The sequence below is a fragment of the Rattus rattus genome, chromosome 8 (assembly GCF_011064425.1).
Source record: "Rattus rattus isolate New Zealand chromosome 8, Rrattus_CSIRO_v1, whole genome shotgun sequence".
NCBI classification, from domain to species: domain Eukaryota; kingdom Metazoa; phylum Chordata; class Mammalia; order Rodentia; family Muridae; genus Rattus; species Rattus rattus.
Window position 1 is genome coordinate 82,752,326 of NC_046161.1, and position 21,490 is coordinate 82,773,815.

Sequence of the window (21,490 nt, forward strand, 5' to 3'; positions counted from 1 at the left end):
ACGTTCAATGTCCAAATCATCAGAGATGACAGCTGGTGAAGACAGAATCTGCCAAATGGAAGAACGTCTCTGAGCAGGGGCTCCTGCATGGTGCTTTTACAGGAAAGCTAGAACTTCGTTTGTAGCGACAACATGAGTCTCACATTTAAATGTCACAAGAGGATAATAAAACGGAAACCCAATGAGTTTCACTTCTCAAGGCATGTAATAAAAATGAAGCCAAATGGAATGTGATCTCGATGGTAGATGATGTTGAAACAGTACTAGTAGTGTGTTGAATTTTGGTTCCTATTGAAAAACAAGTCATTTGTCAAATTGCAAACTGCTAATTGCTGCCAATTGATAATGTTTGCCTCTCTCCATCGAAGCACTCAACTCATCACATCTGGGAGAAGAATGAGGCCAGGAAATCACTCTGAAACATCCTTATTTGTCCTTGAGGGCTTAACAGACAAGCCAGAACTCCAGATCCCACTCTTCTCCCTGTTTCTGTTGATCTATGTGGTCTCCATGGCAGGAAACTTGGGCTTAGTCTTTCTAATCAGGATTAGCTCTCAGCTTCACACGCCCATGTATTATTTCCTCAGCAACTTGTCCTTCATAGATTTCTGCTACTCCTCTGTTATAATCCCCAAGATGTTGGTGAACTTTGTATCGGAGAAGAATTTTACATCCTTTCCTGAATGCATGGCCCAGCTGTATCTATTCTCTTTCTTTGGTATTGACGATTCCTTCATGCTAACAGCCATGGCATATGATCGTTATGTCGCCATTTGCAACCCCTTGCTCTACAATGTCACCATGTCCCACAGAGTCTGTATGCTACTGTCCACCACTGTGTACGTTATGGGGACCTTTGGGGCCACAGTTCATACCAGCTACATATCTAGCCGTTCTTTCTGTGGAACTAGTGTCATTCACCACTACTTCTGTGACATCCTCCCTCTTCTGAATATAGCGTGCTCTAGAGATTATACCAAGGAGTTTTGGGTGATGATCCTTGTTGGATTTAATGTTTTTGCAAGTGTGTTTGCCATCTTCATCTCTTATGCCTTCATCCTTGCCAGCATCCTTCGAATACGCTCGGCCGAAGGCAGGTCGAAAGCCTTCAGTACCTGCAGTTCCCATCTGGCCGCTGTTGGAGTCTTCTATGGCTCCATCATCTTCATGTATTTTAAACCATCTACAAGTGACACAACCCAGGAGAAAGTGGCTTCTGTCTTTTATACCACAGTGATTCCCATGCTTAATCCCCTTATATATAGCCTTAGGAACAAAGATGTCAAAGAAGCCATTAAAAAGGCTGTGAATGGTGGGCTGTTCTCTTAGTCTATGAAGAAAAGAATCATCTTGACGCTACAAAATATTCATTTTGTCTTTTAAGTTGTCTTGAATGCAAGAATAACTATTCCAAGTTGAAAGGTCATATCAAAATAAAATGTTTGTGGAGGTTTATTTTTGGTGAACCTCACTTCCCCATTTAAGTGTCTCCACTCCCAACAAAGTACTTTTCCTTCTCCTTAGTTTCTCTAACCTACTTTCTTACTTCCTGGTATATAAATGTATATGAATAAATGAATGTGTGTGTGTGTGTGTGTATGTGTGTGTGTGTGTGTATGTGTGTGTGTGTGTGTGTGTGTGTACTCAACAAATACTACAAAGAAAAATAAGACAAATAAAAACTTAGCGATAAGTTAAAAAGCTAGGTCCATTTTATTTTAAGAGTTTTAAAAATTACATTTATCGATTTGTGGGAGGGGGCATGGCAGAGTATCAGAGGACAAGATAAGAAGTTGGGCTTTCCAGAAGCTGGAAAGAACCCAGATGCCCTTCAACAGAGGAATGGATACAGAAAATGTGGTACATCTATACAATGGAATATTACTCAGCTATCAAAAACAATGACTTTATGAAATTCATAGGCAAATGGATGGAACTGGAAAATATCATCCTGAATGAGGTAACCCAATCACAGAAAAACACACGTGGTATACACTCATTGATAAGTGGATATTAGCCCAAATGCTTGAATTACCCTAGATGCACAGAACACATGAAACTCAAGAAGGATGACCAAAATGTGAATGCTTCACTCCTTCTTTGGAATAGGGAGGCAAAGTTTAGAGCAGAGATGAAGGAACGCCCATTCAGAGCCTGCCCCATATGTGGCCCATACATATACAGCCAGCAAACTAGATAAGATGGATGAAGCAAAGAAGTGCAGGCCGACAGGAACCGGATGTAGATCTCTCCTGAGAGACACAGCCAGAATACAGCAAATACATAGGCGAATGACATCATTAAACCACTGAACTGAGAACGGGACCCCCATTGAAGGAATTAGAGAAAGGACTGAAAGAGCTTGAAGGGGCTTGAGATCCCATATGAACAACAATGCCAACCAACCAGAGCTTCCAGGGACTAAGCACTACCCAAAGAGTATACATGGACTGACCCTGGGCTCCAACCTCATAGCTAGCAATGAATAGCCTAGTAAGAGCACCAGTGGAAGGGGAAGCCCTTGGTCCTGCCAAGACTGAATCCCCAGTGAATGTGATTGTTGGGGGGAGGGTGGTAATGGGGGGAAGATGGGGAGGAAAACACCCATAGAGAAGGGGGGGAGGAGGGGTTAGGGGGATGTTGGCCAGGAAACCGGGAAAGGGAATAACAATCGAAATGTAAATAAGAAATACCCAACTTAGTAAAGATGAAAAAAAGAAAGAGAGAAAGGAAGGAAGGAAGGAAGGAAGGAAGGAAGGAAGGAAGGAAGGAAGGAAGGAAGGGAGGGAGGGAGGGAAGGAGGGAGGGAGGAAAGAAGGAAGGAAGGAAGAAAGAAATCAATCAATCAATCAATCAATGATAAAAAAAAAAGAAGTTTGGCTCTTTCCCATGTGGGTTCTGGAAATCAGGCATTGGGCTTGATGATCAACTTCCTAACCCTCTAAGCCATCTCAGTGGCCTACAGCCATATTTTAAATGACAAATGTATAAATAGGAAGACTGAGGAAAAAGAATATGAAAGTGAAAAGAAGAGACTGAATTCAAAGGCAGTGAGAGGAGACAGAATTCTGAATATATCCTGAAGAGGATAGATCTACTCATGTCTTTGATTGAAAAAGAAGGATCATAATGGAAAAGCACTTCAATGTTTTAGACCTTGCAACTAGAATGTTAGGTCGGCAATTTCCAAAGACATGGGAAATTGAAGAGGAGTCTTCCCCTGTGAGGAAACATTCAATTAACAACACTAAAAACGGATCTTCACCGAAAATTTCTCTTTAGGGAATAGCATTTGTAGAGTACAACATATTATTCAGGCCATTTTTTTCCATGAAAAGAAAATACTAATTAGCATTCGTATAACTTCAGAAAGCGAGTGTAGTCGAGATGATAGGGAACTTGTATTTCCTAAATAACTTCCATGTTTCATATAGATCCTTTCCCCTGAAATGAGATTGGAATTAACAATAAAATAAAAGCCAGAGGTTTAAATCCAGAGTTGGAAAGAGCAGAAAGATATGGGGTCAAACTAATGTGCTGTCTCTTGTTTTAGTGTCATATCTGAAAGTATCAGAAGAGACTTCTTCTATTAGGATTTAGGAAATCCACATCAATATTTTTCAAAACAGCCCTATTGACTTCTGCTGGCTTCTCTGAAGTTTCTTTAGTCATTTCTTTCAGTACACCAGAAGTCTTCTTGTTTATGGGATCTTAGAAAAAATGAGGATGGCCAGCATATACCTTCTTTATGACACTTATTTCAACAGTAATTTAACTATAGTTCTGATAAATGTTAGACTTGTCTGTCTGCCCATCTAGAAGGTAAGATCTCTGATAATCATAGATATGTGTCTTTTATATTTTGCTCCTACAGATGAATAAATAAATGAATTTCTGTGCATAAAAATATACACAAAATTAAAATCAATATTATTATATTATTTACAGTCATATAAATAGATAGATAGATAGATATAGATATAGATATAGATATAGATATAGATATAGATATAGATATAGATATAGATGTTGCATTCCTCTGAGAATGAATCTGCTTGGACTCTGTTTCTTATGTTTTTTTTTAAATTATGTAAATGGATTTCTGTAGCTTCTTGAACATTATTCCATGACTACATGACTAAAGGATACTAGAAAAAAAGAGAAAATGTGTAACTCAGTCATTAGTAACATGAAGATCAACAACTTCTTATTAAATACCATAAGTTGGCTATGATACCTTACAAAGACTTTTAATTAAAAATATCTTCTCCCTCTATCCATCTAAATATTTCATTGTGTAAATGTATCATGTATCCATTATCCATTCATAGGTTGATGGACATCTAGGTTGTTTCCAGTTTCTGGCTATTATGGATAGAGAAGAAATACGCATGGATGGCACGGATCTTAGTTCTTCCTCCACCACCTCTTTAGCCATTCCTTTAAGACAAACTCTACTCCCCTTTCTACTTCTCCTGACCCTAGACCCACAATCTTTTTTAAAAATTCAAAGCACATTAAATGTCTAAGGTCCTTTTAAAATATACAAAGTCTTGTTGGTGGTGGTGCTCTTATATCAGTCAGGGACAAAGTAGATGGTAGTCCTTTGCACATCCTAGTTTGATACCTGCCTTGATGGACAAAGCTGTCTTATGACTAGGACTCATAAATACCAAGTCAAGTCAAATTCAGGCAGCACAGCACAAGAGGAGGGGAACAGACAGAGACCTGTGGATAGCCATGCTACCCACAGACCTGCCCTCCAGCACATGACACAGGCAGACCATAGATATCTGCTTGTTACCATACCATGCCATGCAGCATGAATGGAGGATGTCATCTAGGGGCTTGCCAGCAGCATGACCAGCTTGCAGTGGAATATGCAAGTATGTGTTGGACAGAGGGGCAAGAAAGAGAAGTGGAGCACCTTGAACTTAGTGAAGAGAGATGGAACTGGAAACTCAAGGGTGAGAGAAGCAGCCTGTTGTGAATGGCCAATCTCACTCCCTGGGGCATGGGAGAGTACTCGGAAAAACAAGTCCTGAACTTTGACTGGGCAGCTCAGTGGAACTGGCTCTGGAGGCATGGGTGCAGGTGAGCAGGCCCCGAGAGTCTGAAAGCAGTAGAGCTGTCCCTGCCTCCTAAAGATGGTGGCAATAGGTGGCCTAGCCAGAGTAGTGTCAGCGACGGGTCTGGGTGTACCTGGAAGAGAATGGGGGACAAGAGCCGCAAAGAAGAATGCCAAGACAAGAGTCTGATCAAGGTGACAATTTTATTTTTCCCCAAGACTGAATTTATACCATAACATGGGTAACAGAGGGAAGGGAGAAGTGTGAAACATTTACACAGGCCAAGGAAACAGTATTCGTGTGGACAGGGAATCGGCTGATGTTGACAGGATGTCAGAAAGGTCACAGGTTTGTCATATCTATTAGTCAGCAGGAGAACTTTATCATATCATTATTTATCTTGACCACCAGATTTGTATTAGTCTTCTGCAGCTGGCTGGGGATTTTCTATGAACCCAGTCATACTTAACTAACCATAATAATAACATCAATAATGGAGGGCTTCAAGGGCATCACTCCCAACATCTCCCCCTTCCTTACAGTCAAATGAAAAGGTGGCCAAATGGCCATGCTGTCCTGGAATGAGCCCCTTGGGAACTGTGTCTGTCTTAGGTTGGAGTGATATTTGTCACATGGCCAAGAGAATCTTGTGGCCAGAATCCGTCATGGGATAAGGCAGCAGCTAATGGTGGCCCTCCTGTCTTAGGCCCTTTATTTGTGAATATATCACTCTCTTACCCGTCACTGACTGTCCAGCTCAGCACGCAGGGGTCACAATTCATTGATGTCTCTACAAAGACATCAGGACAACAGACAGAAAAGAATATTGGTCTCATTTGGCCGAAGGACAAAAATGTCCTTGCCTGGGCTGGGAGGAGATGTTAGGTGAGTTTGGCCATCATCAAAGGCATCCTCCATAGCTAGCCTATGATAATATACCTGAATAGATTTTGCTGCCATATTATCTACCTGTTGTTTAACAAAGCTGGTTACACGATTAAATGTCCAAAGGCCAAAAGATATAACAAAAAGAAGGCCTACTAGGGGGTCCAACAGAGAGGGAAGCAGAGTGGACAACCAAGAGGAGGTGGAGAACCAATTTTGATTCCAGTTCTCAGCTTTTTCTCTTTCTTGTTTTCTCTTTTCTAAGCCTTTTCTGACCTTTTCCATGCTCTCTTTAACCATTTTCTAAGACTCAGGAAGTATCCAAGCACTGCCTTTCTCTCACAAACTAGAATTCAGTGCAACTGCTCAAAGTTGGAAAATTAAAGGTAAAAAGCCAATCAGAAATAAGTACACTTGTTAGCATATACGGTTACATAAAAGGGGGGGCAGACAATTGTTATTTCTGATTAACCTCTGACTCTTAAAGACAGTGACCCACACTATTTGTCACCTGATCTGGTTGTTCCACCAGCTCTCACCAGGCCAACCCCTAGCTTTCTTGCCTGGTCCCTTTCCTCTGTTCTTAAGAATTTTATCACCTAATTCACTATGTTGTTTTGACTTATAATACCTCCCTACTGATACCTTCAGTACCTGGCCCAAACTGCAGCTTAACCTTAGCTGCTTCCGGAATGAGGCAGACTGTCTGATCCCACCTCCCAACGGGATACCAGAGTGTCCTCTAGATTACTTTCTCCTCATAGAGCATCCTCTAGGGCCTGTGGCCTGTGACAACTAGCACATCTGCCTGTCACAGCTGTAAGCCCTTCACAGGACCCATAGCAACTACCGAGGGGACTCTAACCCCTCTCCAGGGGGGGCTCGAACCCCCCGCTGAAAGGACCCGAACCCTTCAGACAGCAGACACAGACAACATGAAACAAAGACAAGACATGACACAGAGACAAAACAGAAAGTAACACAGAACACAAAACACAAATTTGCTCGAGCTTACCTCCGATCTGCTTGCCAACTGTGGTCTGTGGGGAGCGCAGTTCCCAGCCAATGCACCAAAATGTTGTAAGACCCCATAATGGCCCTACATCAGGAGCGCCACCCACAGAGCACAGAGCAAAGTGACAGCTTCAATAACATGAGGGTAAAAGGTTTTTAATCCACGTACATGGGGTTGCTCATCCATGCAGGGAGAGGCAACCTCAAACTCAAAAAGCGCACGACTTTCATTCATTACAGAGGGCAGACTTCAGCAAAAAGGTTAGCCGAGCCATTAAACAATCATTAACTCTGCACTATCTTTTGTATCAATTATTTCCTCCTGGGGGAACTATGGACAAATATTTCCTACAAAGTATGAGAATTTCTTTAAATCTTTTTTCTTAACCCTATTCTTTGCGTCCTGAATGACTGCCTGAGTCCTGTCACAAAAGGTGACTGTAGAATGCTTGTCCCATCACTCACCACTGAGATCTGTGTCATCCGGGGAGAAACACACACCAAGCCTCTAAACCAAGGTCGGGCAGTCCATGGTGGGAAGAATTAGGGGAGCAAAGGCTCTGAGTGGGGAGTAAAGGCTCTGAGGGGGAGCAAAGGCTCCGACAAACAAGGAAGACAGGCCTGCCTATTCACGGGGGATGACGTTCTCCTCCAGGAGACCTCCAGCCCCATGTTGGGCGCCATTTATCAGCAACGGGTCTGGGTGTTCCTGGAAGAGAATGGGGAACAATACATGCAAAGAAGGATGCCAAGACAAGAGTCTGATCAAGGCAACAATTTTATTTTTCCCCAAGGCTGAATTTATACCATAACATGGGTAACAGAGGGAGTGGGGAAATGTGAAACATTTACACAGGCCAAGGACACAGTATTCGTGTGGTCAAGGAATCAGCTGATGTTGACAGGATGTTAGAAAGGTCACAGGTGAGGTTGGGGATTTAGCTCAGTGGTAGAGCGCTTGCCTAGCAAGCGCAAAGCCCTGGGTTCAGTCCTCAGCTCCGAAAAAAAAAAATTAAGGTCACAGGTTTGTCATATTATTAGTCAGCAGGAGAACTTTATCATATTATTATTTATCTTGACCACCAGCTTTATATTAGTCTTCTGCAGCTGGCTGGGGGTTTTCCATGAACCTAGTCATACTTAATTCTAACCATAATAATAACATCAACAATGGAGGGCTTCAAGGGCATCACTCCCAACAGAGTAGTGCTGGAGAGATTGCCCAGGTGGCTCAGATAAGGGAGAGCTGGTGGGTGGACCAGCTCAGCTACCACCCAGGCCCAGATCCCATGCTGGGAATTGGCCACCTCCAAAATCTCTATTATCTGCGAATGATTGGGACATGAGAATGAGCCAGTCCTGTGGTTCCAAAGCTACAGGATCTTTATGACACAGGGCAACAACAGAATAACTGGGAGGAGTCCCAATGAGGATCATATATTGATGGTATCACAGAAGCCAGAGATCTTGAACCAGACCAATGATTCACTGCAATGAACATTTGCAAGTGAAGATGTGTGGATAAAGGGATATATTGTGGGACACACTGTGACATACTACAGCTTCCATGATGAGATGTTTTCTATGCTGTTTGGTGTTGTTGCTGTTGTTTGTTTGTTTGTTTGCCTCTGTGTCTTATTGAGAGGGCAAGGGAGACTGCAAGGTTAAAAGGCCAATTTGAGGAGATGGGGAGATAAATGGGACTGGGGTGCATGATGTGAAACTAACAAAGAATATATATATATATATATATATATATATATATATATATATATATATATAGAGAGAGAGAGAGAGAGAGAGAGATTCAGAATATATATATATATATATATATATACATATTCATATTCTTGAGTTCCTATAAAATCAAAGACAACTCACATACCATCCAAATTAGAAGAATCAAGGCACTGTTACAATCAATTCTAAGAAAACCAAATTCCAGTGATGTAAATCTAATCTTGTAGCCCAAATCCTAGGTATTGGTCTCACACATGATCTTCTGGACTCCAAAAAGCATAGATGCCCACGGTTTATCTCCTAGGTCCCTGCTGACTCACCTGCACACCTGATTCACCTGTCTCTAGTGTCTCTTGGAATCTCCCATACCCTGAGTCTCCACTGCAAAATATGCTTCGCCTTCAAGAATGAAGTCTCTCTTCAAACATTGAAACACTGCCACATTTTGCCAGGCATCTTCTGCTTTCCATGACTCCTTCTTGCCTTATATCTAAGCATTTAGATATTATTCATATGCATTCATATTGTGTATCTTACCACACAAAAACCCACATAAGGAAGCTGTGTTTGTGCATTATCATATTGTTTAAACACCAATTCCTGGATAAGACTAATAAATGAACATCTACATCAAAAAGTAACCAATGGAACTAGAGAGACAACTCAGCAGGCAAGGACATCTGTCTCTAAGACTAACAACATGAGGTCAATGCCCAGAATCCATAGGGTGGGAAGAGAGGAGCAACTCATTCATGGTATCCTCTGATCTCAACACATATTTAGGCAGGTGCGCACACACACACACACACACACACACACACACACACACACACCACATTAAATAAAGTAAAATAATTTTAAAGTAACTATAGATGATTTTATCAGATACTGCTGAATTACTCTGTCTCACTTTTATCAATTTAGGCTCTCAACAAATTAGGTACAAGGTCATTTATACTCATACTCTTATTATTGTTTTTTTTTATTATTGCACAATCAAATACCTGAGACCCTTTTTTTTCTACCGAATCCAAGTATGAATTCTGTACAGAATATATGGCACTGCATATAAATACTCTTCACAGATAATATCAGCATGCAGAAAGGGAAGAATGATACAAGGGACCACTGGAGATCAGAATCCGTTACACTGAGTGCTTATGTTACAGCTCTTACTGGTTTTATTTTAATAAAGTATATAAGGTTTCTTGCTTGTTGGTTGGTTGGTTGGTTGGTTGGTTGGTTGGTTGGTTTAAGACATGGTTTCTCTATGTGGCACCAGCTGTCCCAGATTTCTATTTGTAGACCAGGCTTGCCTAAAACATACATAGATCTGCTTTCTGCCTCTCGGGCGCTGGAACTAAAGATACATGCTACCACACCTGGCTAGAAGGTTTCATTTTAATATCCCAGAATATGGTGCACCTTTCTCAAAGCTATTCCCCAGCCAGTTACAGATTACAACACCATCGCCACCACCACCCCTGATTTTTTTGTCATTTCTTGTTTGGTACCTAGTTCGGCCACTGTTTTAGGTTTAGTGTAGAAGTACATTCTGTTTATTCTTCTTTATAAAATACCATTCTTAGATTGGTAGTCTTCTTTCTTAGAAGGTACCATGTCTTCTCAGCTATTTTAGATGATGTTTATATATTTCAGTTCTTCATTCTGTTTATATATTTCTGACTTCATTCTATTTTGTGATATTATATTCTACTGCACACCCTGTATCTGATTCAGCACTAGCCTTTTCTAAAATTTTGGATTGTTTGTATTTTAATATCAGTTGATTATTATTTCTTCTATATCTTTTCACTTGCAAGTATTGTCTAACTACTTTTTCTCTTTTAAAAAGTAAATTTTAGCATTACATATCCTAGAGGTACTGAAACTCTGCTATAGTGACAGTAGCTCAATATAGACTGCCACTCTCAATAATTAAAGAAATCTGGACAACATACCAAGTAATCAAATTACATCAGAACCATGGAAGTAAATGAAAAGAGAATACAAGTTTACTCCAAATAGACTGCAAACACAACTGTAAAATCAAATTGAAGGGATCTAAACTCATATATGTATATGGGGGTAAATATTAATAAATCCTTAAAAAGGAGAAATGAATACAAAAGAAAGTAAAAGAGGTGTTAAGCATGGAAGGAGACACCTCAAGTGAACATCTTCCTCAGTAAAGGATGTGCCAATTTGTTGGCCATTGACAAAAGGTCAGTCTGAAAACAAACATACAACTAACATTATATAAATTCAACAGGTTATACTCAGGAATATATGCATATACAAATATATCTAGAGAGATATAAACATATGTGTGCAATAAAACAGGAGAACAAAGAGGCCATGAACTTGAATAAGAGGTGAAGGCGTATATATGAGGTTTTGGGGGAAGGAAAAGGAAGGAGGAAATGTTCTAATTATATTATAATCTTAAAATTAAAGAGTATACAACTGTGTGCTTCAATCAAACAAATAGCTTCCATCAAAGAAGCATCGAGTATGGCACAAATGCTTTTAAAATCATATAAAAATAAGAGCAGCTTCTAGTGAGAAATAGAGACAAATCTGTGAGGAAGAGATTTTGACATAAAGCTTACTCCCCAGAAGTGTGCATCCCTTGTGTCAATGCCTTTCTCAAAGCCACCTTTACTTCCTTGTTTCTCAAGGAATATATCAAAGGATTAAGGGAAGGAGTAACAATATTATTCAACACTTGAACCACTGAATCCAGCCAAGGAGTAGAGGCAGGTCTGAGGTAAATGAGGGCCACTGGGCCATAGAAGAGCAGGATGGAGGTCAAGTGGGCACTGCAGGTGGAGAAGGCTCTGCGCCTGCCTTCAGAAGAACGGATTTTCAAGATGGAGACAACAATGCGAGAGTAAGAAATAAGGATAAGGAGGAAGCACACCAGTGCAACAAGACCTACATTGATGAAACTTACAGCTTGTGCCAGAGAAGTGTCTGCACAAGCCAGGGGCAGCACCACTGGGATGTCGCAGAAAAAGTTATCCACTTCATTGGGTCCACAGTACGGTAACTTGAAGATGAGAAATGTGAGGACAGACGCATGCAGACAGCTCCCCATCCACGTGGCCACAGTCATGGAGCCACACACCCACGAATTCATTATGACCGTGTACCTCAAAGGGTGACAGATGGCTGCAAAGCGGTCATAGGCCATCACAGTGTACAGGAAGCACTCAGCACAGCCCAGGAAATGGTAGAAGAAGAGCTGGGAGGCACAGCCCTGGTAAGAGATTGTGTGGCTGTGTCCAGTGAGGTAGAGCATCATCTTTGGGGAACTCACAGAAGGGAAAAAAATATCAAGCACTGACAGGTTTCCCAAGAAGAAATACATGGGAGTGTGAAGGTTGGTGGAAGTCAGGATGGCCAGCAGAATGAGTAGGTTTCCTGGAAGAGTGAGCAGGTAGAAGGCCAAAAAGAGGACAAAGAGCATCCTTTCCAGCCCAGCTGTATGTGGGATTCCCATCAGGAGGAATTCAGTTACCAAAGTGCAATTCCTCATTTTCAAGTTCACTTACTCCTAGAAGACAAAAGGATGGACCCATTTAGCTGAACTTGCCAAAAGAGTCAAAGCCTTTAGAGAACCCACTGCCCACCCATTCGTTGTTGAGGTTTCATCCAATACGGTCACCAATTAATATTTGATATTGAATTATCCACCCATTTTTAACCATTCCCTAAAACTTAAAGAGGTGGGCTTGAATTTAGACTTTTGAGCAGTGACAGTATAGAATAGTGCTTATCAGCCTTCCTCATGCAGCAACCCTTGTGTTCCTTATGTTGTGGTGACCCCCAACCAAAAGTTATTTTCATTGCTATTCCTGTAGTTTTGCTACTGTTATTAATCACAATGTAAATATCTGATATGTAGGATATGTAATAGGCAACCCCTGTGAAAGGATCGCTCAACCTCCAAAGAGGGCAGAACACACAAATTGCAAGCCACTGGTATAGAGTGAGACATCTGAGTTCAAATGTCACATCAGCTCCTCACTCTGAATCCAGGTGAATGTTTCAAATATCTCTGAACTTAATGTTATTCCCTGTGAAGGACACTGGTAACTTAAGTTTCTTATCCGGTATAATGTTCTAATATACATAAAATACCTATGCAATTCTGTTCCTACATATCTTTTTTAAAAACTACAAAATTCTAACTTTCTGAAAAATAGGCCTTCCCCCTAAACCATGACCACACAGGGACTAGGATCTATTTAGGTGTCCTGTTGATATGAGTAATTCATAAAGCTTCTTTCTTTTCTTCAATGTCAGTACAACTGAAAAATGAAATCCAGCTGGCAGACACATAAGAAAACAAAAGAACAAACATAATATTCAATATATGGAAAAGCCATTTACAGTTGACAGTGTTATTCACTGCTCAATATTCTCAAAAGTCATGATCCAAACTATGAGTGTGTGCTATCCACATGATTGTTTATAAGGCTCATGGTCATCACGCAGATGGTAAGTTCATAAAGTGCCATAAAAATATAAATTCATGCAGACTCAAGTAAGCACAGGCTCTTACTCCCTCATGGAAACATACACCTCAGGAAAAAAAAAAGCATTTCCAAGGGAAGGGGGCACTTACACACTGAAGATTACTGTAGAATAGGCTAAAACTCATGCCCACATCCTCCTTCTGTTATAAGATGTATGAAACAGAACATCCTGACTATGAAGCCAGGCGGGATGAGGGGTTCTCAGAATAGGACTGAGCTGATGAAGCTTGGAATCTGTGACCCAGCAGGACTCATGCCCTGAGTGACAGAGCAGCCTCTAGCTAGCCACTAAGGAGCAATACATAATGTTAGTCTCCTTTGGGACTCTCATCCCCCATGACCTGACTAGAAAGTGTAGATCAGAGGGATCAATTATCTGGGAAGGCCTCTACTTTTGTGCCTTCCTTCCTTCTCATCTCTGCTCTTCTTCTTATACTCCCTAGAGTAGTGGGATGTATTCACCTAGCAGTTGTAAGGCCAGGTATTTATGTAAAGCTCCTTTATTGTAAATCTCCACTTTTCCCTGGAGGACCGCCATCCCTGGGGTTCAAACACTTGTAATTACTCAATTCTTTGGGGATCTGAACTGAATAAAAAGCAGAGATTAGAAAACCACATAGAGAAAAGAGGGAAACATCTAATATTTACTGAGTTCAAAAAGAATAGGGAAAAAAGAACACAACTTATTGTGTACCATTTTTTTGTGGTTTTGATGAGAAATATCCCCATGCACTCATACATTTGTATAGTTGGTCTCCAGTTTGTGGTGTTTTATGAGGAAGTCATGGAATCTTTAGAAAGTGTAGACTATTTCTAGATAAAGCACTTCACTTTAATTGAAGACTTTTCAAAGTCTTTGAAGTTTTATAGCCTCAATCTATTTCTTGTTCTCTCTCTGCTTCTTTCTGTCTAGGAATGAAATGTAATCAGTCTGCTTCCTGCTCTTTTAACAAGCTACCTCAGTCATTATGGACTTTAAACCTTTGGAACTGTAAGCTTTAATAAAGTCTTTTTCTCTACTTACTTTTTATCAGAATATTTAATCACCATAATAGAGAAATGACTACCACACTTATTCTACAAAAAATTTATATAATATCCCATAATTATTTCTTTAAATGCTTGAATTCATATCTTATTTCTTACCTGAAAATGTTTTCTATTTGCCCTTAAGACAACTATTAATTTTTTTTTTTTTTATTAACTTGAGTATTTCTTATGTACATTTGGCAAACATCCCCTTCCCTCCCCCCCCTTCCTTATGGGTGTTCCCCTCCCCACCCCCCCCCCATTGCCGCCCCCCCCAACAGTCTAGTTCACTGGGGGTTCAGTCTTAGGGACCCAGGGCTTCTCCTTCCACTGGTCCTCTTACTAGGATATTCATTGCTACCTATGAGGTCAGAGTCCAGGGTCAGTCCATGTATAGTCTTTAGGTAGTGGCTTAGTCCCTGGAAGCTCTGGTTGCTTGGCATTGTTGTACATATGGAGTCTCAAGCCCCTTCAAGCTCTTCCAGTTCATTCTCTGATTCCTTCAACGGGGGTCCCGTTCTCAGTTCAGTGGTTTGCTGCTGGCATTCGCCTCTGTATTTGCTGTATTCTGGCTGTGTCTCTCAGGTTCGATCTACATCCGGCTCCTGTCGGTCTGCACTTCTTTGCTTCATCCATCTTGTCTAATTGGGTGGCTCTATATGTATGGGCATGGCTCTGAATGGGTGTTCCTTCAGTCTCTGTTTTAATCTTTGCCTCTCTCTTCCCTGCCAAGGGTATTCTTGTTCCCCTTTTAAAGAAGGAGTGAAGCCTTCACATTTTGATCATCTGTCTTGAGTTTCATTTGTTCTAGGCCACTAGGGTAATTCAAGCATTTGGGCTAATAGCCACTTATCAGTGAGTGCATACCATGTATGTCTTTCTGTGATTGGGTTAGCTCACTCAGAATGATATTTTCCAGTTCCAACCATTTGCCTACTAATTTCATAAAGTCGTTGTTTTTGATAGCTGAGTAATATTCCATTGTGTAGATGTACCACATTTTCTGTATCCATTCCTCTGTTGAAGGGCATCTGGGTTCTTTCCAGCTTCTGGCTATTATAAATAAGGCTGCGATGAACATAGTGGAGCACGTGTCTTTTTTATATGTTGGGGCATCTTTTGGGTATATGCCCAAGAGAGGTATAGCTGGATCCTCAGGCAGTTCAATGTCCAATTTTCTGAGAAACCTCCAGACTGATTTCCAGAATGGACAACTATTAATTTTTATCTGTGTATATTTTAATGATTTAAATGTACTTTATGGATACTTTGAGCCACTATGTAATAAGACCATAACTGTTATGGGGTAACTAGATGCCTTCTGATTGGGTATGAGCCCTGAATTAAAGAAATAACTCATTCCTGGTACCTTAAGCCTTGATAATATTTGATGGTTAGGAAGGAAGCATTTAAGCCCTAACTAGGAACCCATTGTTGTTGTTTGCTAATGTGATCAAACTACGTTCTAAGTATTTGTGCTGATGTTCATATATTTCTGCTATTCTCAGCCTTAGTCACAGATACTTATTTTTCCAATAGGCAGTGGTTAATGCAAAGATGTATATCTGGCCACAACACTGAGAACAATTGATTGTGAATGTTCAAAGATAGAAGGAGCATCTATCTCCCCCAACTCCTACAGTTGAGGAAACATCATGGGAAAAGAGGCAGAATGAATGCAGTAGCCAGTGGATAGCAAAGCAGACTGTGAAAGGCTGTCTTCTGTAAATTACATGGATGCTGGACATATGAACTCACAACAGTTTGATTACCTACATAAGATGCAGACAAGGTCAACTTAAAACTCTAGCATGGTTTAAAAAGGGGGCTTTCAAGACCCCATAACTAGCTAAGAAACTATGGCCAATTGAAAGCTACTACACAAGGAGAAACATGATTCAAATCTCATTTTTACTATATGCAAAATAGAAGAGCTAATGGTATCTGGAAAAACATAAAGCTGGTTCTCACATGGATGTGTCTTATTCTAGGTGTTTCTCTGATAAACAATGGTAGTCCAACAAGATGATTCTAATCATGAAGTTGTTTGATTGAATATTAAAAGAATAAGTTCTGGGGACTGGAGAGATAGCAAAGAGGTTAAGAGCACTGACTGCTCTTTCAGAGACCTAAGTTAAATTCCCAGCAACCACAGGGTGGCTCATAACCGTCTATAACATATTCTGATTTCCTCTTCTGGGTGAGAAAGATCACTCATGTACAAATAAAAATTAATAATAATTTTTGAAATATTACAAAAATAAATAGTACATTTTGTTCCTGTCATAATGTCTATTATTCATAATTCCATTACATTAGAGGAACTCCTGGCTCTATAACATACTTTACCCCACAGTGTTTAAGAATTTTTTTCTCCCAGTTTACAGAGATAGAGTAATCATTATCTCCTTTTATGACACATAGGAGAGAATCTCAGTAGAAGCTGCCATTGATAGCCAAAGAACAAAATCCTCAAAGCGAACATTGTGTTAGGAGGAAGAAGATACAGCAAAGGAAGTTGTCAGCAAGGGGTTGTCACAGAAAATTTCCAGCATAGGATAGCATTATCTCAGGTCACTAAGACTGGATTTTAGTTCTCTTTTAAAACAGGGTAATAGGTAAATCCACACCTGAGGTTTTCAACTGAACCTTCTCTATAGACTTCTCCAGGAACATGTTGGTCTTGAGTCAGTCTTGTATTCTGGTCTAAAATCCATTAGTTGTTGTAACTCTGTGAGAAACCATACTGTAAGAACAACGTGAGCAACATTTCACACTACCACATTTCAGATTAACTACTCTGTAAATTGTTTCTTATATGGTTGTTATTATTTTCCTTTCACAAATACTGAAATATTTTTCCTTTTTTATTGGAATTTTATGTATTTACATTTCAAATGCTATCTCCCTTCTCCCCTCTCCCATGCCCTCCTACTCCCCCTGCTTCTATGAAGATGCTCAGACTCCCACCCATCCACTCCCCCCTCAACACCCTGGAATTCCCGTACACTGGGGAAATGAGCCTTCACAGGACCAAGGGCTTCTCCTTCTATTGATGCCAGACAATGATATCCTCTGCTACATATGTGTCAGGAGTCATGGATCCTTCCATGTGTTCTCATTGGTTGGTGGTTTAGTCCCTGGGAGTTCTGGGGGATCTGGTTGGTTGAGATTGTTGTTCTTCATATGTGCTTGCAAACATCATCAGCTCCTTCAGTCCTTTCTCTAACTCCTCCATTCAGGTTCCCATGCTCAGTACAATGGTTAGCTGCAAGCATCCTCCATTTGGAATAACAAAAAATCCAGGAATGAAAAAACTATTCTCAACAAAATAAAAACTTCTGGGCAAATCACCATCCCTGACCTCAAGCTGTATTACTGAACAATCATGATAAGAGATGCATGGTATTGGTACAGAGACAGGCAGGTAGATCGATGGAATCGAATTGAAGATCCGGAAATGAACCCACACACCTGTGGTCACTTGATTTTTGACAAAGGAGCTAAAAACATCCAATGGAAACAAAGACAGCATTTTGAACAAATGATGCTGTTTGAACTGGAGGTCAGCATGTAGAAGAATGCAAATTGACCAATCCTTATCTCCTTGTACAAAACTCAAGTCCAAGTGGATCAAAGATCTCCACATAACACCAGATACACTGAAACTAATAGAAGAGAAAGTGCAGAACAGCCTCAAACACATAGGCATGGGAGAAATTTTTCTGAGCAGAACACCAATGGCTTATGCTCAAAGATCAAGAATCAACAAATGGGACCTCATAAAACTGCAAAGCCTTTCTAAGGCAAAGGACACTGTCAATAGAACAAAAAAGCAACTAACAGATTGGGGAAAGATCTTTACCAATCCTACATCTGATAGAGGGCTAATATCCAATATATACAAAGAACACAAGAAATTAGACTCCAGAGAATCAAATAATCCTATTAAAAATGGGGTATAGAACTAAGGGATAATGAATGGCTGAGAAGCATCTAAAGAAATGTTCAACATCTTTAGTCATAAGGGAAATGTAAATCAAAACAACCCTGAGATTCCACCTCACACCAGAATGGCTTAGTCAGAATGGCTAAGATCAAAAACTCAGATGACACCAGATGCTGGTGAGGATGTAGAGAAAGAGGAACACTCCTCCATTGTTGGTGGAATTGCAAGCTGGTACAACCATTCTGGAAATCAATCTGGAGGTTCCTCAGAAAAATTGGACATAGTACTATCTGAGGACCCAGCTATACCACTCCTGGGTATATGTACCCAAAAGATGCTCCAACATATAACAAGGACATGTGCTCCACTATGTTCATTGCAACCTCACTGATAATAGCCAAAAGCTTAAAAACAAAAACCAGATGCCCTTCAACAAAGGAATGGATACAGAAATTGTGGTAATTTACACAATGGAGTACTACTCAGCTATTAAAAACAATGATTACATGAAATTCTGTGGCAAATGGATGAAACTAAAAAATATCATCCTGAGTGAGGTAACCCAATCACAAAAGTACACACATGATATGCACTCACTGATACGTGGATATTAGCACAGAAGCTTGGAATAGTCGAGAAACAATTCACAGACCATATAAAGCTCAAAAAGAAGGAAGGCCAAAATGTGGATGCTTCAGTCCTTCTTAGATTATCTTTAGATAATCATAGGACTGGCTAACTTCTTTGATTAAAGGTGAAATAATACTTAACTTGAAGGAAAACATGGTGTACATCTAAGGAATTGAAGGGAATTCTAGAGCATGGAAAACTGGTTGTTACTCATGAGTTTTCCAGTAATAAAAATGTAAGAAGAAAAAACCTGTGTAGCCCTTGCACATGGTCCCACTCTTTTACATCACTGCATTGGCCTACCTAAGGCTCCAAGACGGTCTTTAGGAGAATGGAGCCCTAACCAACTTCTCATGGTCTGGCTTCTGAATGAAATCGATTTCTTTTACAGCGACATTTCTGTCCTGAATATCTGATTTTGATCCTAGTCACACCAGGATGCTCTATTGATTCCCTTTGCTTTCTGGGAGTTCATGACTACATTATTCTGCAAAATTTAATTTTCTTATACCAATCAGAGTTCACAACAAGCAAATCAGCACCCTTGGACTTTACCCAATAAGACAGTGTCTTGTCAGACAATAGAGAACACTCTTGAGGATATTTGAACTTGATGTCTCTCATACTTGGATTGTTTTTCCTATTGACATTTAGAATGATTGGCAAAATAAAGACACGTTTATTGACTTCTATCCTAGTTTCGAATTTCAAATTTTATTAAAGACAATGACCCTAAAGTGGCATTTAGTAGAATACAGAAAGATAATATTGGAAAGGAGTGATGAAAGCAATTGAAAGGAGTATAAGGTACTCTACAGCTTATAAAAGGTTCAGTTTCATTAAAAAAAAAAATCAACAAGCGCAAGGCCCTGGGTTCAGTCCCCAGCTCCGAAAAATAGAAAAGAAAAAAAAATCAAAACTGAAGTTCACACATAGACTTTGAAGAGCAGAAAGACTCATTGTTTTGGCAAATTACAATTAATTAAAAACACTGGATTAATCTGCAAACTCTTTTCTCCAGTAGTAAATTCACATATCAGCCCAAATAAACCCTGCCTTGTGAGGACCCCAAACAACTAGGTTTGACCATCTGACTCATTTGGCAACAGTAACTCATGAAGGAAGACTTTAAACAACATCAGAATTATATAGGAATTGATTGTTTCTATTCCTTATACCCCAAAGGTTGTATTGCTTGATTTAACACCTTTCTCAGGGCTGATTTCACTTCCTGGTTTCTCAGAGAATAAATCAGAGGATTCAAAGAAGGCGTGACAACATTATTAAACACCTGGACAACAGAATCCAGCCAGGGACTAGAAGCAGGCCTGAGATAAACAAGAATCACGGGACCATAGAACAAGAGTATGGATGTGAAGTGGGCACTGCAGGTGGAGAAGGCTCTGCGCCTGCCTTCTGAGGAACGAATTTTCAAGATGGAGATGACAATTCGAGTGTAAGAAGTGAGAACAAGGAGAAAACATGTGAGTGCAACAACACCAACGTTAGTAAAACTCACGGTCTGTGCTAGGGAGGTGTCTGCACATGCTAGGGACAGCACCACAGGAATGTCACAGAAGAAACTGTCCACCTCATTGGGGCCACAGTAGGGCAACTTAAAGATAAGAAAAGTGAGGATGCTCCCATGGACAAAGCCCCCCACCCAAGTGCCCACTGTGAGACACGTACACACCCTGTGATTCATGATGATTGTGTATCTCATAGGGTGACAAATAGCCACAAAGCGGTCATAGGCCATCACTGTATACAGGAAGCACTCAGTACACCCCAGGGTATGATAGAAGAAAATCTGCGAGGCGCAACCCTGATATGAGATGGTTTGGCCTTGCCCTACTAGGTAGTCCATCATCTTAGGAGAATTCACAGAAGGGAAGAAAATGTCAAACACTGCCAGGTTCCCCAGGAAGAAATACATGGGGGTGTGGAGGTTAGGAGATGCCAAGATGGTGAGGAAGATGAGCAGGTTCCCCAGCAAGGCAAAGACATAGAAGACCAGGAACAGGATGAACAGCATGCTCTCTAGTCCTTCACTGTTAGCAATTCCCAGCAAAATGAACTCTGTCACAAAGGTGTAGTTCCTCATACTCATGGCACAGGCAGCCCTGGAGAAGTGAAACAAAGGCATCCATGAGTAACTGCTTCACAGCCAAGGAATTCCTATCAAAACAATAGATGCAAACAAAATAAAGCCAATGAGGGGGAAATGCCCTTGACATGCACTTAAGTTATGTGCCATATTGATCTCCATTTCTTCACACTTTATGTGGGGAAAAGACTGGAAACAATTGGTTCCTGTCACCAAATTGTTTTGTTTTTTTCACATCACATTAATGATGATGATAGTAATAATAATAATAATAATAATAATAATAATAGTAATAATAATAATAATGGTAACAGTAATAATATTATTAAATTAGCCCATTTTACAGTTCCAATTTTTCTTATGGAAAGTGAACTACCAGATCATGACCTCATTTTAGATAGACAAGCTGTGCTTGAATTGTATTTAAGCCAATTGCCTCAATATGGGAGTATAAAACTGTGCCAAGGAAGGAAATTGAGACTCCTCTTTACTCTTTCCCTCCAACAATATGCTTTCTACCCTT

At 40.3% G+C, this 21,490-nt stretch overlaps 3 protein-coding genes across 3 annotated transcripts; 1 reads left to right on the plus strand and 2 right to left on the minus strand.

The window, feature by feature from the left end:
* Nucleotides 1-396: 396 nt before the first annotated feature.
* Nucleotides 397-1,329, plus strand: LOC116908060 (olfactory receptor 8D2-like). The gene has a single exon (XM_032911330.1). The coding sequence runs from the start codon at nucleotides 397-399 to the stop codon at nucleotides 1,327-1,329; it is 933 nt and encodes a 310-aa protein (XP_032767221.1).
* A 9,987-nt stretch (nucleotides 1,330-11,316) lies between these two features.
* LOC116907635 (olfactory receptor 958-like) lies at nucleotides 11,317-12,249 on the minus strand. Its single transcript, XM_032910697.1, has one exon. The coding sequence runs from the start codon at nucleotides 12,247-12,249 to the stop codon at nucleotides 11,317-11,319; it is 933 nt and encodes a 310-aa protein (XP_032766588.1).
* Nucleotides 12,250-20,025: 7,776 nt separating this feature from the next.
* On the minus strand, nucleotides 20,026-21,006 carry LOC116907656 (putative olfactory receptor 10D4). The gene has a single exon (XM_032910748.1). The coding sequence runs from the start codon at nucleotides 21,004-21,006 to the stop codon at nucleotides 20,026-20,028; it is 981 nt and encodes a 326-aa protein (XP_032766639.1).
* Nucleotides 21,007-21,490: the final 484 nt, after the last annotated feature.

Excerpts from the sequence above, each read along its gene's own strand:
- LOC116908060 (XM_032911330.1), top strand. The coding sequence starts at position 397 with ATGAGGCCAGGAAATCACTCTGAAACATCCTTATTTGTCCTTGAGGGC.
- LOC116907635 (XM_032910697.1), bottom strand. The coding sequence starts at position 12,249 with ATGAGGAATTGCACTTTGGTAACTGAATTCCTCCTGATGGGAATCCCA.
- LOC116907656 (XM_032910748.1), bottom strand. The coding sequence starts at position 21,006 with ATGCCTTTGTTTCACTTCTCCAGGGCTGCCTGTGCCATGAGTATGAGG.